The sequence below is a fragment of the Micromesistius poutassou genome (assembly GCF_964030765.1).
Source record: "Micromesistius poutassou genome assembly, chromosome: 4".
NCBI lineage: Eukaryota > Metazoa > Chordata > Actinopteri > Gadiformes > Gadidae > Micromesistius > Micromesistius poutassou.
The window spans coordinates 15850222-15863026 of NC_140274.1; the positions used below are offsets into that span (position 1 = coordinate 15850222).

The following is a 12805-nucleotide window of genomic DNA, read 5'->3' on the forward strand; positions in this document are numbered from 1 at the left end:
CGAAGACGGGGAGGTCTCCGCAGTGCTTCACCAGGAACTTCTCATGCTCCGTCTGGAGGTCACTGCCCCACTGGAGGTCAACAACAGGTCAATGTGGTCAAAGACACAGGACTGTGCACAACACCTGAGTGCACAACACCTGAGTTGTGCACAGGTTTACACAGGTGAATTCAGATACGTCCTTGAGGGGTAGAGGTTAGGCATATTTTTTCTTCTGATCCCTATATATCAGTAAAATTAGTTTGAGAAACAGATGTATCGCTTACAGTTGTTGGAAAGACGAACTTGTGTGAGGATCGGTTGAGGATGTCAATGGCTTCTGTGTAGCTGATCCTAGGTCACATTCAAATAAAGGGATTTCAACAGTTCCTCACACACACTTAGACACAATGTTCGGTTACACACTTAAACAACATTTAAACTTTAAATATTATTACAATCATTAGGTGTACATGTTTTTATACAGCACTTTGCATCTTAGATTTTAAATATAGGGTTAGGGTTAACAAAATATAACATGAAAAATATTCTCCAATGATTTTTTTTTGCTGTTTATTACGTGTTTGTACTGTTGTGGTAGACATTACTTCAAGTATTTAATTCCCTTAATAATAAAAAATAATAATAATTAACCGCATTTCTATAGGACTTTTCAAGACACAAAAGGCACCTTTACATAATGAGTGTAAGTGTGTCTTCTGCTCACTGTTCTATTGATGTGCACATGACAAAAAGGTTTAAATGTTATGTGTTGTTGAGGTTAGTGATCATGTTGTTGTCACTCACACAGTGAAGCTCTTCTTCAGCATGGCCTCCACTACGGCCTTGGATCAGGGACGAGAGAACAGATTTAGAAACGAGACCTTAGTTAGAGATATTTTGGTATGGAGGTCCCATTAAACCCCACTTCTGTTCCAATACAAATCAATGCATTTCTCGATACCTTACTTTGAGTGTAAACACATTTATGTACAGTTGGAAAATATATATATATTTAGTTTAACTTTTTTAAGTATATATAAATAACAAGTATGACAAATACAAACCATAGCTGAACAGAAAGAAAAACACAAATTTCTGATCTGTATTTCAGTCGGGACCTAAAAAGTACTTGGGTTCGCTACCAAGCCCTATTGTAGTGTACAGTGTGTACTACATGATCACTACTCATCATGTAGTTTCCAGTACCAGGTACCTAGTACGTAGCAGCCCAGATCATCATACTGAACCCTGGTAGTACCCAGGAACTACCCACCCTGTGCCCGGGAGAGACCCGCTGGTGAAACAGATCCATGTCTTCAGAACACCGGTTCAAGACCTGCTCCGTAACACTGCGGAACAAGTCCTCCATCACCTGTTAAACAAATCCAACCCCCAAAACCAACCCCCAGTTGAGTAAGGAAGACCCGGATCTTGGAATACACTTAATCAGTCCCATCCCGGGTAGGGGGTGTGTCTAGACTAATAGTAGGGGTGGCATAGAATAACACCGGTCTACAAACACTAACTTTTTATAATAGGCTAGAGGATTCATATACCTCCCAAAATGAACTGAATGAATGAAGTATCTGATAGATCATTCCATAAACTAGGGGCACAGCAATGTGTCCAATACAAAAATATTGTGTAGCAATATACTTCAAATACTTTCAAATGTCAGATTGATTTGGGTTACTAAACAAAAATTGGGGGGAAGACACACGACCCTGTCCCTAGGGCTCCTGTGTTAGAGGAGGAAAGCCCACCTTGGTGAGGTCTTCCAGGGACTGTGTAAAGGCCAGCTCGGCCTCCACCATGTAGAACTCAGCTAGGTGGCGCCGGCTCTGGGAGTTCTCGGCTCGGAATGTCGGTCCGAACGTGTAGACCCGGGAGAACGCCCTGGGAAAGAAGAGGGGGAGAAGAGATAGAGAGAAAGAAAGAGAAAGAGAGAAAGAAAGAAAGAAAGAAAGAAAAGAGAGAATAAAGAGAAGAGAGAAGAGAGAGAGATTGTCTTTGATTTTGTGACTTAAGATCTTCCGGTTCTGTGTCTAAAATACAGACGATGATAAGAGAACAGTGATTTACACACACAGACTCACGCAATGAATATTATTAGACCTGGTCTCTTCAAACACATATTGAGCGTTCTCTTCAGTACAGGTGGGTGGGTGGCTGGATAAATGGATGGATGGATGTGCGGTACGATGGATGGATGGACGGATGTTCATACCCTGACATGACCTCTAGATGCAGTTGACCAGATACTGTCAGGAAGGCAGGAACTGAGAAGAAGTTCTGGTCTGGTTCCTTCGTCTGGCCAGAGGGCTGTGGTAAACACAAAAATTCATACAAACATGAATGCAAATGCATCAGCTTGTTCTAGTAAGATTGCCAAAACATTAATAAACAAAATTTAAAAAAAAAAAACTCAAATGAAGACTACCGAAACAGCACCAAACACAGGTTATTCAACTGTAGTTTTAGATGTTCTGTTTAAATAATTGTTTTTAATACACAATGGCTGGTTGATTTTAAATTTGAATGACACTCGCCTCCACCTGGAAGAGTTCTCCTGCTCCTTCACAGTCGTTGGAGGTGATCACTGGAGTGTGAATCTGGACAAAGCCTCTTTCCTTTAGGAACCACAAGAAGAGATACATTTGGTGTTGCTGCTCAGCTTTCTAACTGAGATGTCCCTCATCTAACTGCCTAGAAATTATGAAGACTGTGATCCCTATTTAGTTGCACTTTAGAGCGTTTGTAGGGTTAGGGCGGGTCCTTAAATGTGGGCCTGTGAAGCCCATGGACACTGTTAATGTAATTAAGGGATACAAATAAAACTTAAATTGACTTGATGGCGTTCCTCACCGTGAAGTGGGAGTGGACAGCCGCTGAGGCTGCGCTTCTTATTCTCATCATGGAGCTGAAGACGTTGGTTCTGCATCTCATGTGAGGATATTGGCGGACATAGTCAAGGCCATGTCTCTCTTTGATTTTAAATGGAAAGTCCTAAAAGAAAACAAAAACAGAGTGATCACTTTAGGGTCCAATGGCGATGGCACAACATACATTATCCAGACAGTGTCACTGTGTCTACCCATTAAGTGTGTCTCACGGGAACTAATTACAGATTAAGATTAAGATTACAGAAGATACATTGTGTTTACCAGAGTGTCACATTCTCCGACTACATTGATTCGGTCAGCCAGCAACTCCACTGGCTGCTTCCTGCTTGGGCTTTTCTTCAGACAACCGGTGACTTCCACAGCACTCCCAAACGTCAGCAGGCTATAAATTAAAACAGAATTACCAGAGGTCGGACGATGCTGTGAAGACACACATCCACACAAACATATATAGATTAAAAACACTCACGCGTCACTGAGCTCAGAGCTGGCGACTATCTGCAGTGGCTGCAGACAGCTTCCATCGTTCACATGCACAAACAAGTTATCCTTTTGAGACCTGACGGACCGAACCCAACCCTTGGAATTGAACAAAACAATAGAGCCATTAAAGATATGTGTCATCTCTCAGATACAGTATAACATCTACATCTACTTGTATAGTAACATTTATATTGTAGTGTTTGCAAAATGTTCTGAATTCATATGATGCAATATAATTATCTCTATATAAATCCCACAATGTTTTGCATTGCATGATGTAGCCTTACCATAGAAGCTCCAGTAGTGCATAGTATCCAATGCAATGAAATATAATGTCGGTTCTATATAGTTACAATACGAACAGATTTTCTCTCACATTAATTGGAAACGCATACATTGGATGGTAACCATAACAATAGTTCATATAAAACGCTGTACCTGTACTGTGATGTTGGATCCCACATCTGACCCTTCAAGTGCCTCTATTACTCTCAGCCTCTTTGGTGACTTCTTGCAGTAATGCCGAATACTACATAGCACTATCCTCCGAGATAAGGACACATTCAACACAACATCTACTGCTTTAATAGCGGCGTTAAACATCGAGTCTGCTAAGATTGATACGTTGGATGAATTGCCAATTTATGACAATGGTTATTATTAAATGTTTATTTTGTATAGTTGAGCATCACCGGTGACTTTCACGTTGTGTCCTGCCTGACAATCACTTCCTGTTTAGGTATGTTGCTGCGTTCAAGTCATGTGGGACTGAAAGCGAGTTCAACACCCGAAAACTGTAATAATAGGATTGTTACAGAGTGTTTAACATCAGTCGGTAAATGCAAAACGGACACCACCAAGTCGCCCTTTTCCCGCGTGTTTTTGAAAGTTGTGGAAACAGTGTCAATGATCCAAACGGCGTTAAACTTGGATTTGTTTGGATTGCACATCGGTTAGCCGGAACGCAGCTTATTCTCATTGGCGCGCCTCAGTCACAGGGGTTTGGTGCCCAACCAATGGCAGTATTTAAATTTCCTACAAAAAAGGCTTGATGGCCAAGGGAACTGTAGTTTTCTTGGTTGGAACAAATTAAATCCAGACATTCCCCCTACTGTCACTATAGAATATTGCAAATCATTATGTTTACTTATTTTTCATGATGAGGTATTTTCGATACCTTAAATGATAACCTTTTACAAGCTGGAATGTTAATGTCTACTTAATGTTCAATTTAAAATTATTATAACAGTGTAGAATAGAGATGCAATACGAATAAGTTTCTCATGTTATTGTTTTTTATATAGGCTTAAATTATAAATACATTTACTTAAAAATATATTCATCATATTTTATCCGTTTGCCTAATATTATATTTTCTTGTTTCTTTTGAAGTCCTCTCAAATCCGCCGGATGTTTGTGCAGACTCATCTAATGAAGCTTTGGTTGGCCAAAAATATAACAAAAGCTGATTTTACAGACATGGCCATAGTTAGTAGGAAAAAACATCCAGGCATGAAGCTGTGATTCATCAAACACAACGAGAGGTAAAGAGACAACAATAACAGGCCCTTGTAAACTGCGTTGAATCTTGCTTATTTAGCTGGCAGCAGTCTAGTGGTGCATAACACCCTGTAATCCAATAGCAGCGACTCCCGTGTCTTTCTAATACGCTCCTAGGAAAGGAAACAGCCTATATCAGATCACATCAACAATACAATAAAATGCCACCGAAAATTACCCACTTGGCCTTGGCTGTCAGACCGAGAGGAGGAGGATAAGAAAGATGAGAGAGAGCGGAGGAGGGTGGAGGGAGGGAGGAAAGAGTGAGGGGATGATCAGAGGAGGAAGGGAGGGGGATGATGGTGTGAGGACAGAGGGGGATGATGGTGGGAGAAAGAGGAAGTATAGAGAGGGAGGGGATTAAGGAAGGAGAGAGGGAGAAGAGAGTGGGAGGGAGGCGGAGAGAGGGAAGGGATTGAGGGAGAGAGGGGGATGATGGAGGAAGGAGGGTGGGTGGAAGGAAGTGGGGAGGAAAGAGGGATGGGATGGAGGAAGGAGAGAGGGAGGGGAGGATATAGAGGGAGGATGGAGGGAGAGATGGTGGGGATGGAGGGAAGGGGGTGATAACACATAATGGCCTCACTGTCTCCCCCTTTGGCGTCCATCGCCACTAACATGTTGTCAGTAAGTCAACAGGGTCAACGCTATTAATTGCCTTCCGCGTGACTGTTGGAATTATACACACTAAAGTGTGTGTGTGTGTGTGTATGTGTGTGTGTGTGTGTGTGTGTGTGTGTGTGTGTGTGAATGAGGTTATAGTGTAGGATGACACAATGGTAGCACAGTCTCCTTGCACGTTGGCACATAGATTCAGACGTATTTCAGTTAAGCTACCACAAGGGCAGTGGTTGTTCTGAGTTAAATATACACGTTGTATAAGTATTATATCAAGATAACCTCAGATTGTATTAACTTCAAGATATTGTTGAAAGTGTAACACAATCTATCAGTTTTTTGTTGGGAAATATGTCCAATATATTTACCTCACCCCGACACCAGAGGGCACTCTCACTCCATAACACTCTTCCGTTCACTCCTGCCAAGATATATAAGGGAATACATCTGAGTGGTTGCCACCAAGCTATTTATTCTTCTAACATGCCGAACCTCCAGTGTTTGCGTAAATGGAATCCGGCATTATTTCCCTTCACAATTATAGAGAATATATAATGCAACGTGCCCAACGGTGCTTATCGGCAGTCTTGCCAGATGACAGGGTTACAGACGAGATGGGGTGAATCCAGTACACAGTTTTCTATGGAAGGCCATTTAGTCGAGGCAAACGTGTGGCGTTCCATTGGCCTCCGACTTTATTTATGTGCGATGCGTGTAATTTCTTTTTTTTTGCTTTCTCTTCTCAGGGTCGACATCCGACACATTCAGTCGTAGCCATCGTGCACGTGAGACACGGAGGCTTCTGATAGTGCATTACGTGGTCTACATCCTCTCGATCACGAGAGAGAGAGAGAGAGAGAGAGAGAGAGAGAGAGAGAGAGAGAAAGAAAGAAAAAGAGAGCGAGAGCCACAGAGAATGAGACAGAGCAACAGAGACAGATACAAGCCAGAGAGAGACTTTTGGAAAACATTTGTTCCTTTGTTTACAAGCCAGAGAGAGACTTTTGGAAAACATTTGTTCCTTTGTTTGCGTCTTTTAAGCCAATTTTCTCAAAATAAAATACAACCATACTGCTATAAAATCCTTTAGTCAACTCCCAGGAGTGCAGTGAAGACTGCAGATTCACTACGAAGACGCATCCTCAGCCTCAGGTAGGGAAATAGTTGGCCCTGGGCTGGGTCTGATGACATCCCTTATTTGCTCTTAACAAACGTGTTATAAAAATCAATAGGTGGTTAGTCAGCAAAACAAAGGGTTGTGCTTTCAACAAAAAGGGGGCCTTGTTCTAAAAAGCTGGGATCAGACAGGCGGACACCTAGGGACCCGCATGCCCTGCACCCTGCCACCTCCACATCAGCGTATCGACAGAAGTCTGCCCTGTCATTAATTGGAGCAGAATATTCTGGATTCTCACACGCATTGATTTTTTTCAGCACGGCTCGTTAAGGGCTGATTAGACCGTTATAGCGGTGTGATTTCAGGGGGGTAGGGGGGGCAGTGATGGGGGGGGGGGGGGGTGCCGGTGGCATCCAATCACACATGCAGCGGTGACGGGGGAGTTAGAGAGAGAGAGGGAGGATTGGTGTGCACTCTTCACTCAAGGTATTATTACAATTAGAGACACTATTTCTCTGCACCTATCAGCCTATAAAACGCTGATGACTTGTGTTGTTAAACACAAGTCACCTCACACACACACACACACCTTGTGGATGTTAGAGCTACCCTTACTATTCATAAGACCCATAACAGTAACAATTATCAGCAATAAGACTAAAGATATATAGACCTTTTCTTCTTCTTTTCGTTTTCTGTTCATGTGGTTTTGAAATGGTCATATATATTTGACCATACCGTGATAGATTCCACTCCCGTACGCTCATGCTTAGCCATACAAAGGCTAATTTACTCCCTTGTTGAGATTATATGGAAATAGTTTGATATAGCGACACTACTACTGTATCTCAGTTCTTCTTTTCATTTTGTTTCCGTACAGGAAAAAAAATCTGCAGCACCAAGTCCTATAGCTCGACACTTCACAAAAGTACCAACTTTTCAAACGTACCGATCATCAAGCGAGCCAAGATTTATCCCAGAGAGGAATGGAGTATTCTGTATGATTCCATCAAGTCAAAACAAGATTTAACTAAAGCCAACAAAGCATCAAAACAAAACTGAAGCAACTGTTTGACTTTGTTATTTCTCAATCCTTGTATCCATTAGGCATGGGGAATTCACCTCCCACCCACCGAGGAAATTGACAGTGACGGTGATGGTGTTAATGATGGTGATAGCGACCAATGGCGACGATGAAAGCAAATTTTAACAAAGCACAGTTGGTACAGTTGGTACGCATAATAGTTTTGAGTTAGGCTGCTTTTTGAGGAGACGGTTGTTAAAAAAGATTTAGAGAGATCATTAAGGCTATTTCACTGATTTACTGAGCCTTTTGTACCATTATTTGTTTTCAACTTGGATTTCGTCCCACTTGGAATTTTATATTTACTTTGAAACATCAAGGATTGTTCGTGTCCATAGCACTGACTCCTCACACACCAAACGTTTTGTTTTATACCTCCATAATATCGATTTTTTTCATGAGATTTAAAATGTGAAATTCAAAAGTAAAAGGGCAATAGTAAAATAGTGTTCCTAATTATATCCCATGAACCTATCCTCACACAGCAGTTTTAGTTTTTTATCCACTAAACATGCTTGTCCCAATATATAGCAAATTCAATTTCCATGTAGGCCTACAAATGGACAGTGCTAATATGAAACACCCATTGCTACCTAATGAGGGACACAACACAAGGGGGGGGAGATTTAGTTGGAAATAATTTACTTTACTCTGTTTTGTAAACACTGTGTTACTAAGAAAAATTAAAGTGCATCCCAAGTGTATTATGGATTGGCTAATGGGTCGCACCAAACGTTCTACTCTCTACTAGCCGTCTAAGTGATGCAGTATTTTACCTCCCCTCTACACATCTCTCCTTCAGCTATGATAAGTCTGTCTCAATCACAAGAATATTGCCGCGGCTTACTCTTCATATAGTTGGATACATTCGGAGCTGGAGTTGTTCTTCTTTATGAAATGAAAATGTACAAAAGTACCAAAGCCCAGAGGACAAGAGAGTTATTAGTGATGCCATGCTAGTATAAATGGAGCTCTTGTTCCCCAAGTACTGAGCGAATGTTGAGTTATTGAATGTTTCATATGGTATTTTAAAGGATAAAAATGTCCTACACATGTATATTTGATCAGAAAGGTCAGAGTGCCGTAGCAACCTGTGCCCAGCCGCGCTTCCTTAATCAAGGGCACAATGGCCATCGGAAATGTTGTATTAAACCCCCTCCCATCTGCCACACACACACACACACACACACACAAAACTATGAAGCTAGCAATATCACTGTATTGTGGCTGATACTGGATGACTTACTATAACTATTCTACGACTACTATTCCCATAATGCTTTATTCTCCCAAAAAAAAACATGGCCTAAACCGCACCAAAGCCTTAACTAAACAAACTCCTCTTGAAACGCTAAACACAGGTTACATCAGCGATGTCGTGGTGTCCGATGCTGCTACAGCCCCAAATATTTTATGAATAGTCAGTAAAAAAAAGAGAAAAAGAAAGAATCTGTCATTCCGATCATGCATTTAATCCCTCAAATGATATACCGTTGATCAAAATTGAGTAGGTTTTGGGTCCTCTGTGTCATCCAAGAAGCAGATCTACTTCACACTACTCTCTACGTGCACATTTTGACAGACAGACAGAGGAAGAGAGAGAGAGAACCAAGGACTTGTCATTGAATAGCGTTGCATGAACTGTATCTGAAAATGCTTTTGAGGTACACATTAAAAATGTTCAACGATTAAGACATGTACTTTGACTAAGAGGCTAGAAAGCATAAAAAAGCATAACATTTAGGTCCCCCCCCCCCCCCCTCCTACAGTGGCCTAGGCTAAGCCCTGAATATCTTAAAATCCTACAAACGCAGCTGGGTTAATGTCTATCCTCAATTAATTAGCAGAGGAGGGACATAGAAAATCTGTGTCCTCTCCAGAATTTGAAATCAATCATCTGGTTTGGCTAATTAGCAGATTACCCCAGCTCAGATGTATACATAATGAGTGAAATCTGGCCGGCACAGAATAAAACATTATGGTTTACAGCTGGACTTTTGTAGCATACCTTTTGAGTTGATATTTCCTGCCTATTCAACAGTTTACCAAAACGTATCTGACCATAACATGACATTTTTCGGCTCTCCCTCATATAAAGCTTGGCAGGGTGGAGGCTAACACATGATTTCAGATCCCATTCCACCTACATTCAGATGGGTGATGACCCATTTGATTCTGAAACATGTCACCTTGCGGAAGTAAGACGCTGAAGGCCACTCCAGGCTGTCTGCAAGTTGGCTGATTGCTTATTGGTTACAGCTGGGCTATCTCTACGTCTGATTGGACTTGGCTGGGGAAGAATTGGCGAGGCCACGCCCACAGGAGCCTGCCAATGAGAGGTCATCCCTGGTTTTGGTTTGTTATGATTGGCTAAACTTCAAAGAGTCCTTCACATTAAAGCAACGTTATATAATACAGGGGCTGGAAGTAGTTAGTGTATCGTGCAGAAAAATCATGAAATTGTACATATTATCCGACACCGCCCACAAAAAACATTAAAGTCTAAAACACAAAGAGAAATACAAACATAATACAAATCGTGACTATAAGTTATATTGTACAGTGAAACTATAAGTTATCCAGAAACATGGTTTCAGACAGTGTCAGCCTTCTATGGAAAGGAAATACAACACCTCTACCAGGATTACCAGCACCACCACCATCATCATCATCATCACCCTTACCATCATCATCATCTATCGCTAGCAGTGGTTCTAGGCCAGCCAAGCTAAAACTGCCGCCTCACTGTTGTGTGCAGTGTTTGCTTAAGAACTGTAAAAATGAATTAATATTCATTGAGTTTTCTCTGACAAGCCGAGAGCCGTCTACGGTCTCCATAGAGGCATCTGCTGCCTCAGTGGACATCGAAGCTTAATTTAATTATTCATTATCTTAGTTTATCAAGGCAAAGCAACTGGCCACTAATTAGGCATAAAGAAATGCGTTGCCTTGGGTTTATATTATTATGTGTATTTTTACACTCACAGCCTCACTTTAAAAAAATTAGAGGTTCAATCACAGCGTGTTCTGGCTTATTCAGGACACTATTGTTTTCATGATCATAAATAAAATAATGTGTCTAATCCACTAGCACATACGCTTCTTGTTAGAGAGGTCCCAATGAAGTCACATGGTCACAATGCAAACACATTATTTCAATCGGAGTCCATAATCACATAGATTCATGTCAGCCTATAAATGTTTAAACCATGTGATATTGTATACCTGACGATGCCTGTTCCTTTTGCTTTGAGTTACAGACATTGCAAATCGGGGAAAGTAAAGTAAGATGCAAGATGAAGGGTGTACATTAAATGACAGTGGATTATGTGTTATATATTATACTGTATTATAATATGTAATATATACACCACACATAAACCTATACAAGCACTCGTTTTTTGGCCTACAGTAAATAAAGCCATAAAAAACTGATTAAATTCCCGAAAGCAAATGATTAAGAATGATTTACAAAATTTAAAGAGTCATAATTAAGTAAAAAATGATTTTTAAAAAGAGAGTAGTCATAATGACTTTATGTCATAATTACAATAAATCCAAAAGAGAATCGGTATATTGACTTCAATTCATAATAAAATGTAGGCCTAATCAAAAAGTGAATGGTCACATTGACTTCACGTTACATTATTTTCTTTGACAGCATCTAAATGCATTCTACACGTGTGACAATTTGGTTTAAAAGACGCACACTAAACCCAACAACCCGAGGTGTCATAGAAACGCGTGTGGCAGATTTCATCCTCACTCGAGAGAGAGAGAGAGAGAGAGAGAGAGAGAGAGAGAGAGAGAGAGAGAGAGAGAGAGAGAGAGAGAGAGAGAGAGAGAGAGAGAGAGAGAGAGAGTCTCATTGGTATGGGCAGTGGGAGCGGAGACTCTGCGTGTCACATTCCAAATGCATGATGGGGAATTAAATTGCCCGGGGCTGATCTACATAATAGTATTCGGAGTGGGCACAAAAAATATCTGCAACGAAAATAATTCTGTCATACTGATGGGGAGTGGGGGGCGGGGGGGCTATAAGTTTAAAGCTGAAAAAACACATAGCAGAATGTCGGAGACAAGACAAGGCGAGAGGAGGCAAAACAGCCAAGCCATCGCACCAACAAACGCTGATCTTTAACCATTGGTTCAAATGAGTGCCGAGTGATGTCATTTGCCATGCGGACTGTGACATCATCTTGCACCAATTTGAGCCAATCAGAAGCATCAGTTGCAATAAATCGTGAGTGGCCGGATTTGGGGCTGTGCCCGAGGTTTGATTTTAGTGCAAGATTACACTTTAATCTTTTATAATTGAAACGCTGAATACTTACTTTAGCCATTTCCAGAACAAGAAGGGAGAATTGTTGCCAGCCACCAATTTCATTCAGATCTCTTGTAAAAGAGCTGCAGTGATATAATAGGTAATTTGCTCAAACGTGAAGATCATTCATTCCTTGAGGATCAGAGCTAGAATCATTGTCCACTATTTAGTTTAGTTTCATAGTCGAGATGATTGTTAGATTAGATTCGGTCTAGGACTGGACAAGTTTATATCATAATTCATAACTCAATTCATTGGTGGAGTAGGCAGTGCCCTCATGTTCCAAACCACCACTTTCTGACCAACAGGAGATGCTGATTAACACCATGTTGAATCAGCCATGATAAAAGTAAATCTGGTGCTGTGGGGCAGCCGAGCGTAACTAATGCCAAACTGCCCCCCATCCACTGCTTATCAACTGTTAGCCTAGTGTAGCCTAGCCTAGTAGGCTGATCAATATTTTTGTGCCTGAAGGCTCGGACACAAACCATAACATAAATTCAGACTAATAAAAACAGAGTCCCGTTGGAGCATGAAACCAAGATAGAGGCCAAGGCCTGAGGCGGTGACCACAACCACGCAGCACAACGCCAGGAAGCTAATAGCCATCTGTACCAGCTCCTCATTCCTAATGAAATCAAACTTTTAACGCTGGAAATTGGCAACGTTGGCGAGAAATCTGACCTTTTAAATGTCTCATGTTATAGTTTAAATATTGCCTGCTGCTTAACACTTTG

General features: G+C 41.2%; 1 protein-coding gene across 1 annotated transcript in view; it reads right to left on the bottom strand.

Annotated features, from left to right (window-relative positions):
- Nucleotides 1-4056, bottom strand: part of nars2 (asparaginyl-tRNA synthetase 2, mitochondrial) — a gene marked incomplete at its 3' end in the record, with an annotated part of 5162 nt that extends 1106 nt beyond the window's left edge. The window contains exons 1-11 of the mRNA XM_084466828.1: nucleotides 3807-4056; nucleotides 3355-3464; nucleotides 3147-3267; nucleotides 2848-2988; nucleotides 2532-2612; nucleotides 2210-2304; nucleotides 1746-1878; nucleotides 1256-1354; nucleotides 787-824; nucleotides 267-333; nucleotides 1-70 (exon numbers count right to left, since the gene is read on the bottom strand). The exon at nucleotides 1-70 is cut by the window's left edge and continues 68 nt beyond it. Of these exons, the coding sequence (XP_084322954.1) occupies nucleotides 1-70; nucleotides 267-333; nucleotides 787-824; nucleotides 1256-1354; nucleotides 1746-1878; nucleotides 2210-2304; nucleotides 2532-2612; nucleotides 2848-2988; nucleotides 3147-3267; nucleotides 3355-3464; nucleotides 3807-3971 (1120 nt within the window). The 5' untranslated portion in view covers nucleotides 3972-4056. The remainder of the gene's footprint in view (nucleotides 71-266; nucleotides 334-786; nucleotides 825-1255; nucleotides 1355-1745; nucleotides 1879-2209; nucleotides 2305-2531; nucleotides 2613-2847; nucleotides 2989-3146; nucleotides 3268-3354; nucleotides 3465-3806) is intronic.
- Between the last annotated feature and the right edge of the window lie 8749 nt (nucleotides 4057-12805).